Below are 19,744 nucleotides of genomic sequence, written 5' to 3'. Positions count from 1 at the left end.
TCTCTCTCTCTCCTCCTCTCTCTCCCTCCCACTCTATCTGAACAAAGAAGATAGAAAGATGTCCTCAGGTGAGGATAAAAACATAAAATAAAATAAATAATAAACAAAACACAAACAAAAAAATGACACGGTCCCACCCAAAGGGGGTTCACAGTCTAGGTGGAGTACTCTCCGTACCTGAAAGTAATCCAACTGAGTTTTAAAAGTATGCTTCTGACTTCACTAATTACAACAGATTCTCCTATTTCCTTGTTTGCCATTTCCCTGTTTTTAACTTCAATGATGAGGTTGTCCAGTACCTACAGAAATTTAACACTCATGTATTCATCCCATAAGTATTTGTTGAGCACCTAATATGTTCCAGGCCGAGCTTTAACAGTGAAATAAACAAAAACGCCTGCCTTCCTGGAGTTGACATGTTTTACGTCTTTTTCCCCACAGGTGAGAGATTTGCTGTCTAGAACCAAGAAGCCTGGAGGGCTGAAAATAAGGGAAGACACACAGTGGGGCTTTTATGTGGACGGGCTGAAGGCGGTGCCCTGTGAGAACTACGCCCAGATCGAAAGGCTGCTGGAACAGGGAGCAAAAATAAGGACCACAGCTTCGACCAGCATGAACACCAGCAGCAGCAGGTCTCATATGGTCATCACCATCCAGTTCAAGCAGGTGAGAGTTGCGTGAACGCCACTGTCCCCATCTCCCACCAAGGCGACCATGGGGAGGGTTCCCAGGAGCATCATGAGCTGGTGAATATTATAGAATCCTTTCAGATTTGACCGATGGATGAAGGTGGCTACTTCCAGTTATGAGGTGTAAGGCCATGGACTGTCAGGTCATAATCAGGAGAAAGTGAGGTGCTCGCTATTTTCCTGCTCCCCCACACCCATGCCCACCTGCCTCTCTGATACGATGGTGACCAGCTCTCAGATCCATGAGCGTAAGGGACAGCCAGATACTGTGGTCCCTTTCTGAACTACCGAAACAAGTCTTTGCAGCCAGGTAATCCATGTACCTTTGCACGAACTAGAATCTTTGAAATGACAGCATACTTTTCTCCTTCATACTCCTTGGTATAGATGTCAGAGAGCGACCTCTACAGTGTCACCAGTTTGATTCAGAATTGGTTACAGTCAACCCTCCATATCTGCAGGGTCTGCATCTGAGAATTCAACCGACTGTGGATCAAAACTATTCGGTGCTGCATCTGCACTGAACATGTACATACTTGTTTCTTGTCCTTATTTCTTAAACAAGACAGTATAACAATATTTACATAGCATCTACATTGTATTAGGTACATAAATAACCTAGAGATGATTTAAAGAATATAGAAGGGTATATGTAGGTTCTTTACAAATACTATGTTATTTATATAAGGGTGTTGAGCATCCTCAGATTTTGGTACCTGAGAAGGGTCCGGGAATCAATCCAACCCCCAAACCCCACCCCTCGCCTCCGACCCCAGATATCAAGGGATGACTGACTGTATTCACAAAGCCTGGGTAAAAGTCACAATTAGCTATGGTTTTACCACGTCTGTCCCCCAGTAATAGAAGGGTAATAAATGAAGGCTGTCTTGCTCTAACCAGGAATAGTGGAAAACACTGGGCCATGCATGACTTCATTTACCAGCTCCAATACTTTGGGGAATAAACTCTGCTTCCCCTGTTCTGTAAAAGAAGACCAAGAGCTCTCCTCACAGGAATGTTGGGAGGCTTAAATAAGATACTGCATTTTAAAGAACTTTGTAGCCCAGCTGGTGGGGCTCAGCAGTTGAGCATCGATCCATGCAGCAAGAGGTCACCAGTTTGATTCCCGGTCAGGGCACATGCCCAGGTTGTGGGCCTAATCCTCAGTGGGGGGCATGCAGGAGGCGGCCAGTCGATGTTCTCTCTCATCGATGTTTCTATCTGTTCTCTCTCGTTGATGTTTCTATCTTTCTCCTTCCCCCTTCCTCTCTAAAATCAACAACGAAAAAAATAAAAAAGAACTTTGTAAACCTTTAAGTACTAGTCACTTAGTTTTACAATGTGAGGAAAATTCATAAACTTTATGAATGATTTGCCCTATTTTTTCTTTTTATATTTTAGAAGCAAAAAAAAGAAATCAGCTGGAAGAAGTGGGCATAGAGATCTATAGATCCCAAACGCCGTTTATTAGTGTCAGTAATAACACCTATCATTGTGCGCCAGGCATGGTTAGAACCATTACATCTAGTATCTTTTACTCTCAGAACATTCCAACAATGTGCTATTACCCCTATTTTATTCGTTTTTAAAATATTTTTCCTTTATTGATTTTTAGAGAGAGGAAAGGAGAGAGAGCGCACCTGAGAGAGAGAAACATCGATGGGCCTGAAACACCAATCAGAAAGAATATATGTACCCCTATGTTCATAGCAGCACTATTTATAATAGCTAAGATCTGGAAACAACCCAAGTGTCCATCAGTAGATGACTGGATAAAAAACCTGTGGTACATGTACACGATGGAATACTATGCAGCTGTAAGTAAGAAAGATCTCTTATCCTTTGAGATGACATGGAGGGACCTAGAGAGTATTATGCTAAGCGAAACAAGCCAAGCAGAGAAAGACAAATATCACATGATCTCACTTATTTGTAGAATATAATGAACAAACTGATTAACAAAATTGACCCAAAGACATAGAGGTGGGGTACAGACCGACAAACCTCAGAGGAGGGGATGTTGGGCAAGGGGAGATAAGCCACAGAACTTACATGCATGTATGCATGACCAATGGACATAGACAACAAAGCTGGGGATGGGGAGGAAGGTGTCAATGGGGGAAAAAGGAGAAACATCTGTAAGAAAAACGAATGAATGATAATTTAAAAAAAAACCTTGAGGAAAGAGAATACTGATTGGCCACCTCCTGCATGCCTCCACTGAGGATTGGGCCCACAACCTGGGCATGTGCCCTGACCGGGAATTGAACCTGTCACCTCTTGGTGCATGGGTCAAAGCTCAACCACTGAGCCACACCAACCAGGCTAGAAAAAAGTACTTTAAAATGTAAACTAGATCAACCTCGTGGGCAGCCTGCTACCACTTCAACAGCAGACACACGGTGCTTCCCCACAGGTGTTCCTAGACAGAGGCCTCACCAAGCAAGCCAGCATCAACCTGGTGGATTTAGCAGGAAGTGAAAGGCAGAAATCTTCAGGGTCCGAAGGAGACAGACTGCGGGAAGGATCACGAGTGAACTTAAGTTTAACCAGTTTAGGAAATGTCATCAGGTAAATACTCAGTGAACAGGTATTTATTTGTGCCATAAAAATGACCTCAAATATCAGATTAGATTAATCATGTCTTGGTTCACGACTCACTGTCATCATTGGCCAGTTTTTTTAAACTAGTTAATTGCTTTTTAATATTTATTTTTTTAATCCTCACCTGAGGGTGTTTTTCTATTTATCTTCAGATAGAGTGGAAGGGAGGGAGAGAGAAAGAGAGAAACACTGACATGAGAGAGACACATCGACTGGTTGCCTCCCATATGACCCCAGCCAGGGCCGGGAAATGAACCACAACCAAGGTATATGCCCTTGACTGGAATCGAACCTTCGACTCATTGGTCCATGGGCCGACACTCTAACCGCTGAGCCAAATTGGCCAGGGTTAGTTAACTGTTTATTAATAAAATGAACACTAATAAAGCCACCATCTGACCCAAGAAATAGTTGGTGCTGCTTTTCTTGGAGGTAACCACCATCTTTAAGTTGATATTTATCTTCTCTCTGTCCCTCCCTCCCTCCCTTCTTTCTTTCATCATTTCTTGTGATTATTATTTAGTAGCACTCATTTTTCAACTTTATAAAAAGGACTATAAATTATATTGTCTTCTGGATTATGCTTTTTACAGTTAAGGTATAAATTACATAAAGTGCACAGATTTAAAATGTTCAGCTTAATGAATTTATATGTACATATCTATTTAATTACCACCCATATGAAGATGTAGAATATTTCTTAAATCAACAAACAACAAGTGCTGGTGAGGATGTGGAGAAAAGGGAACCCTCGTGCACTATTGGTGGGAACGCAAACTGGTGCAGTATAATGGAAAACAGTATAAAGTTTCCTCAAAAATTAAACATGAAACTGCTTTATGACCTAGCAATTCCACTTCTGGGTATATAGTGAAGAAACTGAAAACACTAATTTGAAAGAATATATACACCCCTATGTTCATTACAGTGGTATTTACAATAGCCAAGACATGAAAGCAATCCAAGGGCTCACCAACAGTCGAGTGGATTAAAAAAGCAGTGGAGCAGCCCTGGCCGGTTTGGCTCAGCGGTTAGAGAGTTGGCCTGCGGTCCCTAGGTACCTGGGTTTGGTTCCCGCTAAGGGCATGTGTCTCGGTTGCAGTTTGTCCCCGGCTCTGGTTGGGTCATGTGGGTGGCAGCCACTCGATGTGTCTCTTTCATATCAATGTTTCTCTCTCTCCCTCCAACTCTATCTGAACAAAAAATGGAAAAACGTCCTTGAAGAGGATAAAAAAAAAAAAGGTGTCCCAGCGATTGGATGTTATTCGGAGTCATGTCTCAGATCTGAGAGTCAAGAGGGATGTGAGACCCCCGTTCTGACTTGTGCCCAGGGAGGCAGTTCTGCCTGACACGGGTTTGTAACGTGTTGCTTTGTGCTCTTTGCTTTCAGCGCTCTGGCCGCTGCAGCCGCGGGGGAGAGAGTCCTGCACATCCCCTACCGGGACTCCGTCCTGACCAAGCTGCTCCGGGCCGCCCTGGGCGGGAACAGCCGGACGGCCGTGGTAATGACGTCCCGACAGTCCTTACAGCTCTCAGCCGCCAGGACAGCACTCTGCGCGCTCTTACCTGCTACCTCCTGACCCCGGGGAGCTCTTCCCCTAGTGTTCAAGAAACTTCCACATCGCTCACTTTAATCTTTTATTTCTTTCTGTGGTTTCCAGGTTCTCTACATGGAACACATATCACGTTTATTACCAGGAAATAATGACCCGATGTGAAAAATGACAGTGTCATATTGTCCTGAGTCAGGGGTCATTTCACTGCAGGATGGGCGATGAGTTGGCCGAGACTCGCGGGGGAGGCTCCCTCTCCAGAGGGGCTGAACCGTGGGGTCTCAGGCTCCAGGCTCTCATTACTGAGTGCTGGCCAAGTGGGTGCAAGGTGGAACGTGTTAAAGTTAGGGTGCAGGAGGGGTAAAAACTGGGCAACCTCTGCCTCCAGCCTTGCCCTGGCCCCCAGCCCTGTCCTGATTAGGAGACAAATGCTTACCACTGGGACCTGCTCCAGGCTTCTCTCTAGAATGTGCAGGAAAGCATATCCTACTCTCTCATTTAATCTTGCCTGTTTTAAAATATATCAGTTTAAAGTTTTTCTGGTTGTCAGTACCTGTGGTCTCCATGGGACATCCTCCAAGAATCTGGACTAAAAGGTGGCCCATAAGAGGCTGTCTGAATGGTAGACTACAAATTGAACCCAATGGGTCCGAGCAGACGTGTGCACAGTCCCGTGAGGGAGGGGACACCTCTAGACCCCAGCCCAGGCCCTGCTGCGGCATTACACCACTTTCACAAAACGTGGTGGGTAGGAGACCCTGGGTCACTCCGGAGGCAAAAGGAAGAGGGGAACTGCAAAGCCAACAACATCCAAGCTCTGGAAGCTCTAAGGCTCCAATCCCAGTTTCAGCACACATTTTTTTCATTCCTCAAGCAGAGCATTCACCTGAAAATGCAGACGGTCCCTGACTTACAATTGTGACTAAGTTTTAGCTTAGGCAGTCGGTAGAAAATACTTCGAAGTATGAATTTTGATCTTTTCCTGGGCCCTGATGTGCAGGACACATGAAGCTGGGCAGGGAGCTGCAGCTCCGTCAGCCGTGCGGCCACGAGGGGCCGCACCCAGCGCTGTGCTGCATTGTTCTGCAGATTGTGTCTTGTGTTTTCACATCCCATCATGTTTACAAACGCCTGCTTGTGTCTCCTGCTTCTGGAGGGCAGAGGAGGAGGAAGGCAGTGACCCTTGAGATGAAACTCAAGATAACTGCCCAACTCCAGGCTCATGTCCGTGTTCTGAGCACGTTTAGGATGGGTTGGGCTGTGATGTTCGGTAGGTTGGGTGTATTAAAGGCATTTTCAACTGACAATGCGTTTCTCAGGCTGTTAACTCCATCGTGAGTCAGGAGCATCTGTACTGCTGTGCTGATTAAATGAGGTGTAAAAATAAACAAACCGTCAAGTTACAAAGCCAAACGAAGGATTCTACACCAGGCCTCCAGGTCACATATCACCGGTCACCACACGGCAGTCACATTTCCTCCTGTTCACCCTCAGTGACCCCGCCCACCTCCAGTTCATCACAAAGTTTTTTCTCATTTAAATTCTAGAGCAATTAATCCAAAGTCAATAGCCAGACTTGAAACCCTACAAATGGCTACCCAGTCATGAGCAACGTCCATTGGTCTCTGTACTGCTAACGTTCAACTGTCATTTAAACCCGGAGTAAATGTGCGGGGACCCCCTGAAGGCAGTGGGGTGAGAGGTCCGCAGCACAGGTTCAAGTTCATCAGGGCTAGTTCAAGTCCCAGCTCTGCCAGTTAGTGCCTGGGTGACCATTTGCACTGCTTTTCTCTAAGCCTCAGTTTCCTGAGTTGTCAAGTTTGAACAATCCTGTAAATTACATGATGTTCTATGAATATTACTATGTAAGATGCACAATAAAGCCTACATAAAAGAAACCTGAAAGTGATTTTTTTTTTTTACAGTTAGCAGCCGTAAGTCCGGCTGACATCTGCTATGAGGAAACGCTATCAACATTAAGATATGCTGAAAGGTACGTTTATGAATATTCATTACCTAGATGGTGCTACGTGCTAAATCTGGCAAACTCTTCTAGTACCCTTAATGGCATTTTGGAAAGGGGTCTATGAGAAGGAAGATGAAATGATTCATAAGAGAAGAGGGAGAAGAAATAAAACAAGAGGAAATAGAATTGGGGACTCGGGGCCCCCTTGTGCCTGTCATCTGTCACTCCGGTTCTGGGTGGGGGAGGAACCGGGGTTCAAATCCACTGGAGGAAGCATGGATGCCAATCCTGAATCAGTTATCTGTCTCCCTGCAGTTTCCTTCCAAACAGCGTGCAATCTGCAGTCGCGTGGGGTGAAGGGCTCCCACTTTTCCCTTTGCGATCAGCGCCTGCCCAGTGCGGAGCGGTCTGGGGCCTGAGTGTGTTTTCCTCTTTGCACTTGAAAGGGCTAAAAAGGTCCGGAACAAAGCTGTGGTCAACACCTCCACACTGATGCGAGAGTCAAGGGCGGAGACCAGCGAACTGCTGCTCAGAGGTGGAGACTTCAGAATGGCAGGTAAACCGAGTCAGGAGTCAACACGGGGGCCAAGCCAGCAGCCAGAGCGCGCCCCAGGGGGCCTTGCCCAGGACAGCTTGGCCCTGACTTTCAAAAACACCATTTTGAGACAAAAGTAGACCCACATGCAATTGTAAGCAATGATGTCCCTGCCCTTCAGATGGCCCTGTTAGGCTATTTTATTGCCTTTTTTGAGTCCATTGCTTCTACTTTTTCCTTACCAGAGTTGGACCGAGGCCATTTGATGTTCATTCTGTTGATGGCCTTATGTCAGGTGATGTTTCCATGATGTTTGAAGCTCTCCCAGGGCGGCTCAGCCCTTGGCCGTGCATTCGAGTCACCTGCGGGCAGCACGGGCCTTGAGTGCCCCAGGTGACCCCGCTGTGCAATTAGCCAGAACCGCAGCTGCGAGTTAAGGCCCTGGCTTTTGGATTGGCAGCATGGAGGTATATGTAAGCTGAGGCCCATTGATTTAGAAGGAGATGGGTAGAAGAGGCAAAATATAAAACCAGGCAAAAGCGTTCAGCATTAAAACGGTGTTACCGTGAGTCCAAAACCTCATGTACCCAGTGCTCAGGCCAGTCACTGCCCTGCCCTCCACACCTAGCGCATCCTCCGGCGGGGCTCCCTTGCTCCAGAGGGACCATCTGGTCGCGGCAGGGCTACTGACCACCGAACACAGACCTGCACACGCGGGCACAACCCTCCCCTCACACTGAAGGCTGCCTTCACGGCAAGCTCAGTGGGCAGGTGGGCCCCACCTGACACACCTCTGGGTCCCCACATCCTGACTCACTAAGACTTCAGCCCCAACAAATCACATACTAAATTCCATCCGGTGCCTAGCCTGGTCCAGGCACGGCTGTGCTTGGTCACAGGTCTCTCTGCCATCAAAAAACAGACATGCTTGACCTAGATGTAGCATCTAATTCATTGTTCATCAGCACAGGCACAGACCCATGAAAATATAGGATAGTCATTCTTCCTGGATCCTCTGGCCCAGGAGGAATTCCCGTGACCGTGGTATCAAACGAACACTTTCACATGCCAACACGAATAAAAAACCAGAACATGGAGTTTCATGCCTCTTCCCACAAGGACCTCCTTGCTCTTGAATTAAAAGGTGATCGTACTTTGCAGAACTTACCAAGTGATTTTCTCTTCACACGTCTGTGCAGGTGTCCCCCGCTCCTGCCCACAGTCCCGGCTTTTGACTGGGAAGGAGACTGACTGTAGCCTCACAGTTCCCAACCTGTTTAAATACCTCCCTCCCTCCAGAACAGCCAGCCTACTTGCTGGCAGAACAGGCGCTCGGGCCTCATAGTCATCAGCTGACCTGGGCGCACCAGCTGGAGCAGGCTCGGCAGGAATGGCAGCGGCAGCACGTGGCCACTGCCCAGGTGAGCTTCACCGCCTGCACCTGCGGAGGCCGGCCGGTCGGGGAGTGCAGCCCGGCCCGCAGCCAGACATACACGCCGGCTGCGCAGCTGTCGGCCAGGCGGGTGACTGCGGTGAAGGGGTAGCAGGTGACATGTGACTTACAACTGTATTCTCGGCAGAGTCAGGGGAGAGAAGGGCATGAAGGGGGCGGGAGCACAGAGGCCTTGCTGCATGTTGAGGAGTGAGTCTGAGGATGGAGTTCAAGCTTGCTGATAATTAGAATTTGGGGAATTTGAGGAAACTGAGTTGTCTCCTGGGGCCACACGGTGCCTCTGAACCATGCTATGTATCCTGGCATTCACTGCCGATACCGGATTAGAAATGGGCTGCGATGTGAACTTCGTACGTGGGTCAGGGAGATGCCCTCTCTGCCTCCTGTCAACACCACACCCCCACTATGACCTTACTCCCCAGCTACAGGCTCTGAACAAATCCCAGTCATGGGCCAGACTTGGAACACTTCAGGAGTGGTGGGAGGGAACAGGTCTGGCTTTGAAAGGCTTGCAAAGCCCAGAATAGACGTGAGCCTCTGGTGGTGCGAGGGGAGTGGGTGGAGGTGTGTTGCATCAGGAGGTCCAGTCAAGTCAGGATCCACAGATTCTAGGGGTATGGGTACAACATGGGGTGCACACAGCAGCCAAGTGCAGAGTTAAAATGACCGTCCACGTAAGGGGTAGCTGAGTTTTTTCCTCTAAGCTGCGAGGCTCAGTGGAAGTCAGAGTGCAAGAACACGGGATTTTGTGTTCTGCGTGGACTGTAAAACAGAACTTTTACCCTCTTTACTTTCTATCAGAACTTCAGGATTCAGCAGCTCTCCTCGCGCCTGGATCATTTATCCCAGTTCTGTCTGACTATTACCCTCCATACGAGCAATACCAGTTAATCAATCCTGTAGTCAAAAATGACATGCATTTAGGTCACCAGGAGGGGGCAGTGCAACAGGCCACGTCGCCATCAACCTCTGGCAGCAGGACTCGGGGGAAGAGGTTTGGGTAGCAGGTTAAGTGGAGACCCAGGGAAGGATTATCCAGGTTGGGGACCAGAGGGGACTCCTGGGGATACCAGGAGCCTGAAGGAAATGGCGGAGATCAAATCAAAGTGGAGGGGACAATCGAGGGGACGTTGGGGAGGGGGAGAGAGTCGGAAACTGGCTATGCTTTGGAACGGCCCTGTCCGGATGAACTGGGCCCCCGAAGGCTGGCCTCTGTCGGTCTAACCTGCTGGGAAGGAAGCCCCAGCCCCACTGGGCTTCCTCCTCTTGGTTTGCTTCTCCGATTGATTCGACAGAAAGCACAGACAGATGGCCTCGATGAGAAGTGGACAGGAAAGGAGCATTGCTCTCTTGAGCTGTGTGGTGACCAGGAGCCTCCCCATGTCTCTTCCAGGAGCGGCAGATGCTGAAGACCCTGCCTCACCTCCTCAATGTCAACGAGGACCCGCAGCTCAGTGGGGTCCTCAAGTACTCCATTCAGGCTGGTACTCACCCCGCAGACCCGCCCTCCGCTAACGCTAACGAGCATGCTTCCTTTCTCCTTTCCTTGTTGTGGTAAAATATGCATCACAGAACATTCACCATGTTAGCATTTGTAGGTATGTAGCTCAGTGGCATTAAGAAACATCCACGTGGTTGTGAACCGTCACCCCCACCCATCTCCAGAACTTTATCATCTTCCCAAACTGAACCGCTGCACCCACTAAACCAACCTTAACTCCCCCCTTTCCCCCAGCCCCTGGCAGCCACCATTCTTCTGTCTATGGCTCTGACGACTCAAGAGACCTCATATAAGTGGAATCTACAGTATTTGTCTTGTGACCGGCGTGTTTCACTGAGCATCACGTCCTCAAGGGTCCTCCGAGTCATAGCCTGTGCCAGAGCAGCCTTCTCTAAAGGCGAATCATCTGCACTGGGATGTGTGTGCCCATTGGAAGGCGGCACCAGACTGAAGTGGCATCTAGCTTCCTGGTCCTAGCCCTGTGGGCCCCCGAGACAGGACAGGGCTCATGCAGGCTGGCAGAGGGGGCCGGCAGGAGGGGCGGCCCCCAGGAGGTCTGGAGTGGTGCTCTCAGCACTGGGCCGAAGCAGGACCTGCCCTGTGGCCAGGCTCCAGTGCGTGTCCTAAGGCCCAGACTGGACAGCTTCTTCCCCCGGGATTCCTATGAGGAAGGAGGAACGTCTAAAAAGTTAGGAACCCCCCACGCACACACACACACACAAAAGGCAGTACCATTCTGATTAAAAATCCCAGTGGGGCCCTGGCCGGTTTGGCTCAGCGGTTAGAGAGTCGGTCTGCGGTCCAGAGAGACCAGAGTTCGGTTCCCACTAAGGGCATGTACCTCGGTTGCAGTTTGTCCCGGCCCTGGTTGGGTCATGTGGATGGCAGCCACTCGATGTGTCCCTTTCACGTCGATGTTTCTCTCTCTCCCTCTCCCTCCCTCTCTATCTGAACAACAACAACAAAAAAATGTGAAAATAGCCCGGCTGGTGTGGCGCAGTGGTTGAGCGTCGACCCATGCACCAAGAGGTCACCAGTTCGATTCCCACTCAGGGCACATGCCCCGGTTGTGGGCCAGGCTCCCAGTGCGGGGCAGGCCGGAGGCAGCTAGTCAGTATTCTCTCTCATCAATGTTTCTATCTCTCTCTCCCTCTCCCTTTCTGTCTCTCTAAAAATCAATAAAGAAAAAACTTTTTTAAAAAATGTGAAAATAGTTATACTAACTCTTCTCAGGTTCATGTGATGCTGGTCGGGCTGCTTCCAACGCCATCCCTCTTCAAGGCCTGGGGTAAGCTTACACGAGCTGTCTTTGTCCGGCTTTGGAGAACTGTGACTGGTCTGGAGGGAGTGTACCCAGTCGTCAGGCCGGCCCCAGTCCTGCCGGACCCCCGAGAACACGAAATGCCAGCCCTTCCCCCCGCCTGGCCGGAGCGTTCAGAATCCGGCTTCGGGAGGCTTCCTTGCCTCTCACCGCACTCCCTCCTCTGCGCCTTGTGTCCTTGGCCCTGATCCTGGGAGAAGAGGGAAGGTCAGCCGCCAGACTCTCTCTGACACGGGGTCACAATAGACAAAGTGGGTCTGGCCAGGAGATGAAGGGAGTGGAAAGGACTGCAGGCCTGTCGTGGTCACCGCCCAAAGCAGCAGCTTGGATGCTGGGAGGTGATGTCCTCCCCAAGGGTGCCCTCAGGATGTCCTATGGGACCCCGTGCAGCCCTGTGGCAGGTTTCATGAGCTCAGAGCTGCCCCCCTCTCTGTAGCTTCTCTACGAGGGCGGGGGGCTCTGCTCTGGGGTTCCCACTCCTTCCAGGACCACTGAGTCCTGGACTGTCCCCTGATTTCTAGCCAATAGTCTTGATTGGCTCTTACAGAGAGAGGCCCACTGACTGCCCCCAGCCCCACTACCTCCTGAGCCGAAGCATGGGTGCCCGGAGGGGTGGGGGATCGGTGCTGACTGAGGGGCAGGTTGGCACCTCCTCCCCCTGCAGTGCCAGCCTCCGGGCCCTTCCTCCTGATTCTTCTGGAGGTCCCCTCATCTCCCTTCCCAGACCACTTCCTGCGGGGACCTGTAGTCCCGCACACAGGGTTGTGAGTGGCTAAACTTTCCCTCAGGACCCCTGCACCCCAAGCAAACAAGGGCTATGGATGGACAAGCACCTCAACATCTAGAACATTCCATGACAGCCAAGGTGTCCAGAAACATTCTAGAACAGTCAGGGAGCTGGCCATTCAGGGCACACAGATGACATCCGGGGCAGCTAATCTGACCCCTCTGATATCCAGCCCCAAATCTTGTAACAGAGAGTTTGGGTTTGTATCATAAAGGCTCAGAAACAGATCCAAGCGCCTGTGACCTGTGGGATCATCATTAGTTCCCTTGCCAAGCGCCTCTTCTGAAACATCTTTGCTTTCTTTCCCCCCACTCAGTCCCACCAGCCTGGGAGGTGCGGAGGACTGGAGCTCTGACCCCTGTGTGTGTCTTCTGGCTCCTTGCACCCGCCATCCCATCGGCACTCAGTTGGTAGCAGTTCTGTTAGCATAAGAATTGCTTAGTTGTCTCCCAACTCAGTGTGCAAGGGCCCTGTGAACCTGCTCCTTTATCTCCACCCACAGAGCCCCGCAAATGCTTTGAGCCCCTCCTGTGCAGCTGGGGAGTCCTAAGTGTGCACATGAGAAGGTGCAACCTAAACTGTTTACTAAATCATACTTTTTTGGTCACTTAGACAAACTCTTGTCTCTTTAGAATTTCAGATAAACATGCTTCCTTCACAAATTTGGATGGTAAAGTGACAGTCACCCCACACAGCAAATGCAAGGTTGTCGTTAACGGGGTGCCCATCACAACCAAGACGAAGCTGCAGCATTTGGTAAGCTTTGGTGCTGGGCTGCAGGATTTCCCAAGTCCGACCAGAAAGAGTGTTAGAGGCGGGACTGGGTAGGGCTGGGGGCTCACTACCTCGTGTCCCTCTGCTACCGTAACACGATAATGACATTGGTCACAGCTGTGGTGTTGGGAGATGGGAAATTGACTTGCTGTGTGTTCTTGGGAAGTCACTTCTCTTCCCTGAATCTCGTCTATGAAACAGAGAGGGGTGAACTAAATGATCGCCAAGACCGCACCCAACTCTAACATTTTATGACATTTGGATTTTTAAAGCCTGCTGTTGGGAGGACCTGCGCTGCAACTTGCAAGCACCGGGCTCTCCATCTGCTCCCCACCACCCCAGCCGAGTGCCCAGCACCACAGGGCTCTTCCAGCTTCCCGACTAGCCAGCCCCCTCTCCATCCCATTCTCCACACTGGAGCCAGAGCCTTTTAGACAAGCAAATTGAATTAGGCCACCCCCTTCTGGAAATCCTCCGTCACAGCCCTTTTAGGACACCTGCTCCCCTCTCCCCGCCTCCTCCAGCCTCATGGTTCTGCGTGTGTTTCCTCTGGTCACACTTTTGGTTGCTCAAAACATCCTAGGCCCTCTTCTGCAGCAGCCTTCTCTGCCTCCCCCAAACTTCCCACCCTTGATGTCTCACCTTGAACAGTACACCTTAGAAGAGAACTTCTCTAATCCCCAGTGTGAGCAAAGCCCCCTTGCACACTCTGCAGAAGCCCCACCCCTCTCCTTCAAGCATCTCTCACAGGTTATTAATTACATCATTAGTCTATAAAGTCCTGCAAAGATGGGTTGGGTCTGTTTGGTCCCCACTGATTCCCAGTGCCTGATGGAGCTGCATCACTGAGCTGCATGTGGAATAAAGGAAGAAACAAATGAAAGCATGCACACAATAATTAGTAAGATGCCACCTCTCCCCTCCTCATTATAGATGTCTTCCCACAGCTGGGTTGGTTGCAGGGCCTTGGCCCTCCTAAAGCAGGCTGACCTCACCTTCTCTGGCCTCCAGAGGGAGGATCATGTGAGGTCAGCATCCTCCCTCTGAGCTGAACTTCTCTTCCCTAGGACCGAATTATTTTGGGATCCAACAGTGCCTACCTCTACATCGGGTTTCCTTCAGAGAGAGGCAGTGAGGACTGGAGCCGGTTTGATTACGACTTTTTCCAGCTGGAAAGAGCAGCTGCCGAGGGAGTGAGTGTGGACAAGATTGGTGAGCAGCCTGGGCCCCAAGTTCTGGTATTTTTCATGGACCAATCTGACAGCAACTGCTTTCACTGTGTGCTCTCCTGCTTTCTTAAAGAAAACAACCTTTTGCCCTGGCCGGTTTGGCTCAGCAGTTGGAGCGTCGGCCTGCGGTACAAAGAGACCCGGGTTCGGTTCCCGCTAAGGGCACGTACCTCGGTTGCAGTTTGTCCCCGGCCCTGGTTGGTCGTGCGGGTGGCAGCCACTCGATGTGTCCCTTCACATCGATGTTTCTCTCTCTCTCTCTTCCTCTCTCTCCCTCCCGCTCTATCTGAACAAAAAATGGAAAATGTCCTTGGGTGAGGATAAAAAAAAAAAAAAAGAAAACAACCTTTTGTTGTGTCAAACTACAGCGTTTAGAAAGTTATAATTTCCATACAAATATAGAGTGAGCACATGTGAAAGATTTAATTCCTTAAATTGTTTATCTTGTGAATGGGGGTAAAGGTGTTTCGGAGAAATAGAGAGGAAGGTGGTTTGTACAGCACGTGGAGGGAGGAAGGCTGAACCGAGACTGCTGAATTAGACGCAGCTAATTAATGGTCTTCAGGGCACTGATCTTCCACTGGACAAAGGTCATTTTAATTGGCCAACCTACAAGTTAGTATCTAATAGCTCAGAGTTCAGGGCCTCATCAACAGTAAGGAGTAACTATACAATGCTACTTTCCCTTGGAGAATTAGAGTCCTCACACCAGGCTCTGCTATGACATTTAAAGGACATTCTTTTGCCCTATTTCCCTGTTTTAGATGGTTTTCCTTGACATCTCTCTCTCTGCAATTGAAACCTTTTCTTCCGTGGTCATGGCGTGGCTCTGTCTGGGGCACAATTCCACGGCATCTTGGCCAGGAAGTCAGCAGCTGTCAGTCAGCCTGCCCTCCGTGCTCGGACACGTTCTGCCTTCGTTCCCTGGAGCCTCTTGCGGGGGGGGGGGGGGGGAGGGGGGGGCGGCGGGAGGGGCGGCACTTGTGGATAATTCTTAATTTCGAAACAATTCTTGAAATGTACAGAAAAGTTTCAAAGGAATGCATGGAACTCTCATATACCATTCAGAATTCCAGTTTAAACATTTTACTCTATTTGCTTTATTATATGTATATACAGATACATGTATATATGTAATATTTTTCTGGACTATTTGAGAATAAATTGCAGACATGATGCTTTTGTATCCATAAATGCTTCATTGTATATTTCCTAAAGTAAAGGACATTCTTTTACAGTATAATTATCAAAATCAGAAAATTAACATTGATACAATGCAATGATCTAATCTATGAACATTGCTCCTACTTAACTAATTGTTTCAATAATGTCCTTTATATGACTAAATTCAGGTCCGGGGTCCAGTCCAGGACCTCATGTTGCATCTAGTCATGTCTCTTGGTCTCCTTAAATGTGGTACAGTCATCAGGTCTGTCTTGGTTTTTTATGACCTTGACATTTTTGAGGAGTTAAGACAGTTGTTCTGTATAATGTTCCTTAGTTGAGGTTTTCACACTGTTTCCCCGTAGTTGGATAGAGGTTACAGGTTTTGGCCAAGAATACCACAAAAACGCTATGTGTCCTTTTCTGTGCCTCACATCAGGAGGCAAATGGTGTCAGATTGTCCATTATTGCTGATGTTGACTGTGGTCACTTGGTTAAGGTGGTATCTGCCAGGTTTCTCCACTTCAAGTTACTAATTCTATCTTTCTAATTAATAAATATTTTATGAGGAAAACTTTGATATGTAGACATCCTATTCTTCATCACACTTCCATCCACTAGTTTCATCATCCTCTGGTCATTCTTTTTTTTTTTTTATCCTCACCCAAGGGCACTTTTTCGTTTTTTTTGTTGTTGTTGTTCAGATAGAGTGGGAGGGAGAGAGAGAGAGAGAAACATCAATGTGAAAGGGACACATCGAATGGCCGCCACCCACACAACCCAACCAGGGACGGGGACAAACTGCAACTGAGGTACATGCCCTTAGCGGGGACCGAACCCGGGTCTCTCAAGACCGCAGTCTGACACTCTAACCGCTGAGCCAAACCAACCAGGGCTCCTCTGCTCCTCTTGGATTTTTTTTTTTTTTTTTTAACCTCACCCGAGGACATTCTTCCATTTTTTGTTCAGATAGAGTGGGAGGGAGAGAGAGGAAGAGAGAGAGAGAGAAACATCGACGTGAAGGGAGACATCGAGTGGCTGCCACCCGCACGACCAACCAGGGCCGGGGACAAACTGCAATCGAGGCATGCGCCCCCAGCGGAAACTGAACCCGGGTCTCTCTGTACTGCAGGCCGGCGCTCCAACCGCTGAGCCAAACCGGCCAGGGCTCCTCTTGGATTATTATTATGATGTTTGTCAAATGGTGAATTTCCAGCTCCCCCATTTCTTTGAAAAATTTTTACTATAAGAAAGATGTTTTTTTCTCCTATTTATTTGCTTATTTATTTTTTGGTGGTAGGTGCCCCTACCGGGGGCCGAACCTGGGACACTCTGATCTGCAGGCCAACGCTCAACTGCTGAGCCTGCTGAGCCAAACTGGCCAAGGCAAGAAATCTCTCTCTTTTTTTTATCCTCACGCAAGGATATTTTTCCATTTTTTGTTCAGATAGAGTGGGAGGGAGAGAGAGGAAAAGAGAGAGAGAAAAACATCAACGTGAAAGGGACACATCGAGTGGCTGCCACCCGCATAACCAACCAGGGCCAGGGATAAACCACAACCGAGGTACGTGCCCTTATTGGGAACCGAACCCGGGTCTCTCTGGACCGTAGGCCGATGCTCTAACCGCTGAGCCAAACCGGCCAGGGCATGCTTATTTAATTCAATATAAACTCATAGAGTCCTGTTTTACTCGATGGGTATCATCTGTTGCTTTCGTAATTTATTTTAATATGTAAATTGTTTCTTCAGAACATTTATCACATTTTAAAATTATTCTATTAGTTCACTTAATTCTTATCTATGTATCCACATGAGAATGCAAGCTCTAACTTGGATTTTTTTCTCTTGCTCATCTGTTCATTTATCTTCTTCATTCAACAAGTATTTACTGAGCTCCTGCTATGTGCCCCACACGGCGCTAGTCTCAGGGACACAGCAGTGAGCAAAGCCATGCCCAGCCCTTATAGAGCTGACAGAGGCATGTTCACCCCCAAATTCCCAGAGCTGATAACACTGCCTGGCATGGGCCCTCAGTAAGTATTTGCTGAATAAGTCATGAATGAGATTAATCAAATCAGTCCCCACACAGAAGCTTAGTTATGAACACAAGCTGGATGAGGGTCCAAACGTGGGCACCCCCCCCCTCTGTTCTGTCTGAGAGCACCCCGCCCCTGGAGCCCCATGGCCTGAACATAAGGTCCTCCCAGGGAAGGGCAGGCCAGGACCTGTGCTCCTCACCCACCTCCTGCCCCACCCAGGAGCCTCCCGGGCTGACAGAAGCTGTGGCCCAACAGCCAGAGATGCCAACTGGGAGCCTGCCCCGGGCCGAAGAGATGGGCTGAACAACATCCAGGCCCTGGCCTAGGAAAAACTACAGCCCTCGGTTTTTGAGTCAAATGTGTCTCCTTCTCCTCTCATCCCCCTCAGCCCCACCAGTCACCTGGGATTCCTCACAGGCAAGAGCATTAGGAGCTCTCTTCCCTGGAGGCTCAGCGGGGGGCCCCCCCCCCGCCCCCTGCGGTGCTGCCGGCCCTGCCCGCAGGAGGGGCGTCCTGTGGGCCAGCACCTGCGCTCTCCTCCAGCACTCGGCTCTGCCTGGACGTGCTCAGGGGTGCGGAACGGTGGGGTGCACCCACGGCTGTGCACAACACTTCCTCCCTTTCCCCTACGCCAGAGTTTTTTTCCTCGGAATTTTAACAAAGTAAATTGATTTGAAATTTACCTCCTTACTCATTTTCTATTGAAGTTTCTGACCAAAACCAAATCACACCGTGCAGCACCAAGCCTGGAGACTCCATCTGTTCATGTATTATTTACAGGGTTGACTGCGCACCCGCCTCCCAAGCCAGGGCGAGGAGGTTGAACGAGCCCCAGACCCTGGGCTCAGGCGCTCGGCACCTCGTGAGGGCTGGGTCCTCAGCAAGGCAGCTGCTGGGCAGTGCTGGGGACTCAGACCTGAGAGCCAAGAGCACAGTGTGAACCCACGGGCAGGGAATCCCCGAACAGCTGACAGGTGCTCACATGGCAGCACCCCGCTGGTCTGGCAGGGGGATGGCTTCTCCCCCAATCTCCATGCTCCCCTCCGGGCCTCCCCAACAGGAGAGAAGTAAGAACAGGCTGCGTCCTGTATGAGCTGCAGCCTCAGGATAAACCCCAGCCCCCCTTTAGCCAACCTCCCTGGGCAGTCTGGAACCACCTTGGGTCAAGGACCCAAGAGAGCCTCCTGCCACCATGCTGCCAACGTGCGTGGTCGAGATGAGCAGCTGCTTCAGTAAAAGCCAGGCAGTGTTTCTCTCCCCACTTATTTAGTTGTTGTGTTTTTTAAAATCACATGCTTGTAATATTAAAATGTAGGTATTTGATGGACAATGGAATGAATGACTGGATAACCCAAGGAACATATCAGTTTCTTCACAGCCAAAAAGCACCGCGGACAAGAGCCTGACTGACTCATTCTGACTCCTTCCAGGCGCTGGGAGCGGCGGAGACGGGCAGGCAGACCCCAGCGTCCTGGCTGTGTTCCAGGACTACATCAAACTGATGCCGCTGCTTGCAGAAGCAAATCAGATGAGTGAGGAGCTGAAGAAGGTAAGAGCCAGAAGATGGTATAACGTCAGGTCCAGGAAGGACCTCGGAGGACAGGTCCAAGCCCCCTCACCCCCACTGCCCCCAACTGGCCTCGTGGTATAGATGAAGACACAGCGGTCTGGAGAGGTGACACAGAGGCTTTGCCCCAGACCCCACCGTGAGCTAGTGACAGAATCTCAGCCAACACCCAGGCGTTCCCAGGCCCAGCCCCTAGAGTCATTTCTTCCACGTCTGGCTGACCACGGCCACCACAGCTGCCAGGACGCCAGACCACATGTGCTCTCCACAACCACCCTCCCAGACTGTCCTCCTGCAGCCTCGGGCGGGCATCTGGGCAGCTTCTGTGCACAGAGAAGTCCTGGGTGGGGGTTAGCTCCCTGGTGGCATGGGGCCCTGATCATCAGGGAGCTCACCAGAGAGCTGAGCATTTTGGCAAGGCCTCGCAGTGTCCGTTCTAGGACATAGTTGAGGAATTCTGGTGCGTTGTCCTATCTCTTGGGAAGTCCAAGAAGCAAGTATTGGATCATCTTTTAGAAAGCCTGAGTGTAGAGAAAATAAAAAGAAGTGGCAGAGATACTA

At 49.8% G+C, this 19,744-nt stretch overlaps 1 protein-coding gene across 1 annotated transcript in view; it reads left to right on the top strand.

The window, feature by feature from the left end:
* Window positions 1-19,744, top strand: part of LOC118640751 (kinesin-like protein KIF28P) — a 59,423-nt gene that overhangs the window by 26,274 nt on the left and 13,405 nt on the right. Inside the window, exons 5-15 of the mRNA XM_036277763.1 lie at window positions 442-666; window positions 3,106-3,260; window positions 4,684-4,795; window positions 6,772-6,839; window positions 7,259-7,377; window positions 8,647-8,768; window positions 10,194-10,284; window positions 11,535-11,589; window positions 13,042-13,165; window positions 14,251-14,395; window positions 19,047-19,165. Of these exons, the coding sequence (XP_036133656.1) occupies window positions 442-666; window positions 3,106-3,260; window positions 4,684-4,795; window positions 6,772-6,839; window positions 7,259-7,377; window positions 8,647-8,768; window positions 10,194-10,284; window positions 11,535-11,589; window positions 13,042-13,165; window positions 14,251-14,395; window positions 19,047-19,165 (1,335 nt within the window). The remainder of the gene's footprint in view (window positions 1-441; window positions 667-3,105; window positions 3,261-4,683; window positions 4,796-6,771; window positions 6,840-7,258; window positions 7,378-8,646; window positions 8,769-10,193; window positions 10,285-11,534; window positions 11,590-13,041; window positions 13,166-14,250; window positions 14,396-19,046; window positions 19,166-19,744) is intronic.

Source organism: Molossus molossus, unplaced genomic scaffold, assembly GCF_014108415.1.
Source record: "Molossus molossus isolate mMolMol1 unplaced genomic scaffold, mMolMol1.p scaffold_m16_p_23, whole genome shotgun sequence".
Classification (NCBI taxonomy): Eukaryota; Metazoa; Chordata; class Mammalia; order Chiroptera; family Molossidae; genus Molossus; species Molossus molossus.
Note: the sequence above shows the minus strand (reverse complement) of the source record. Positions and strands in the feature narration are given on the sequence as shown.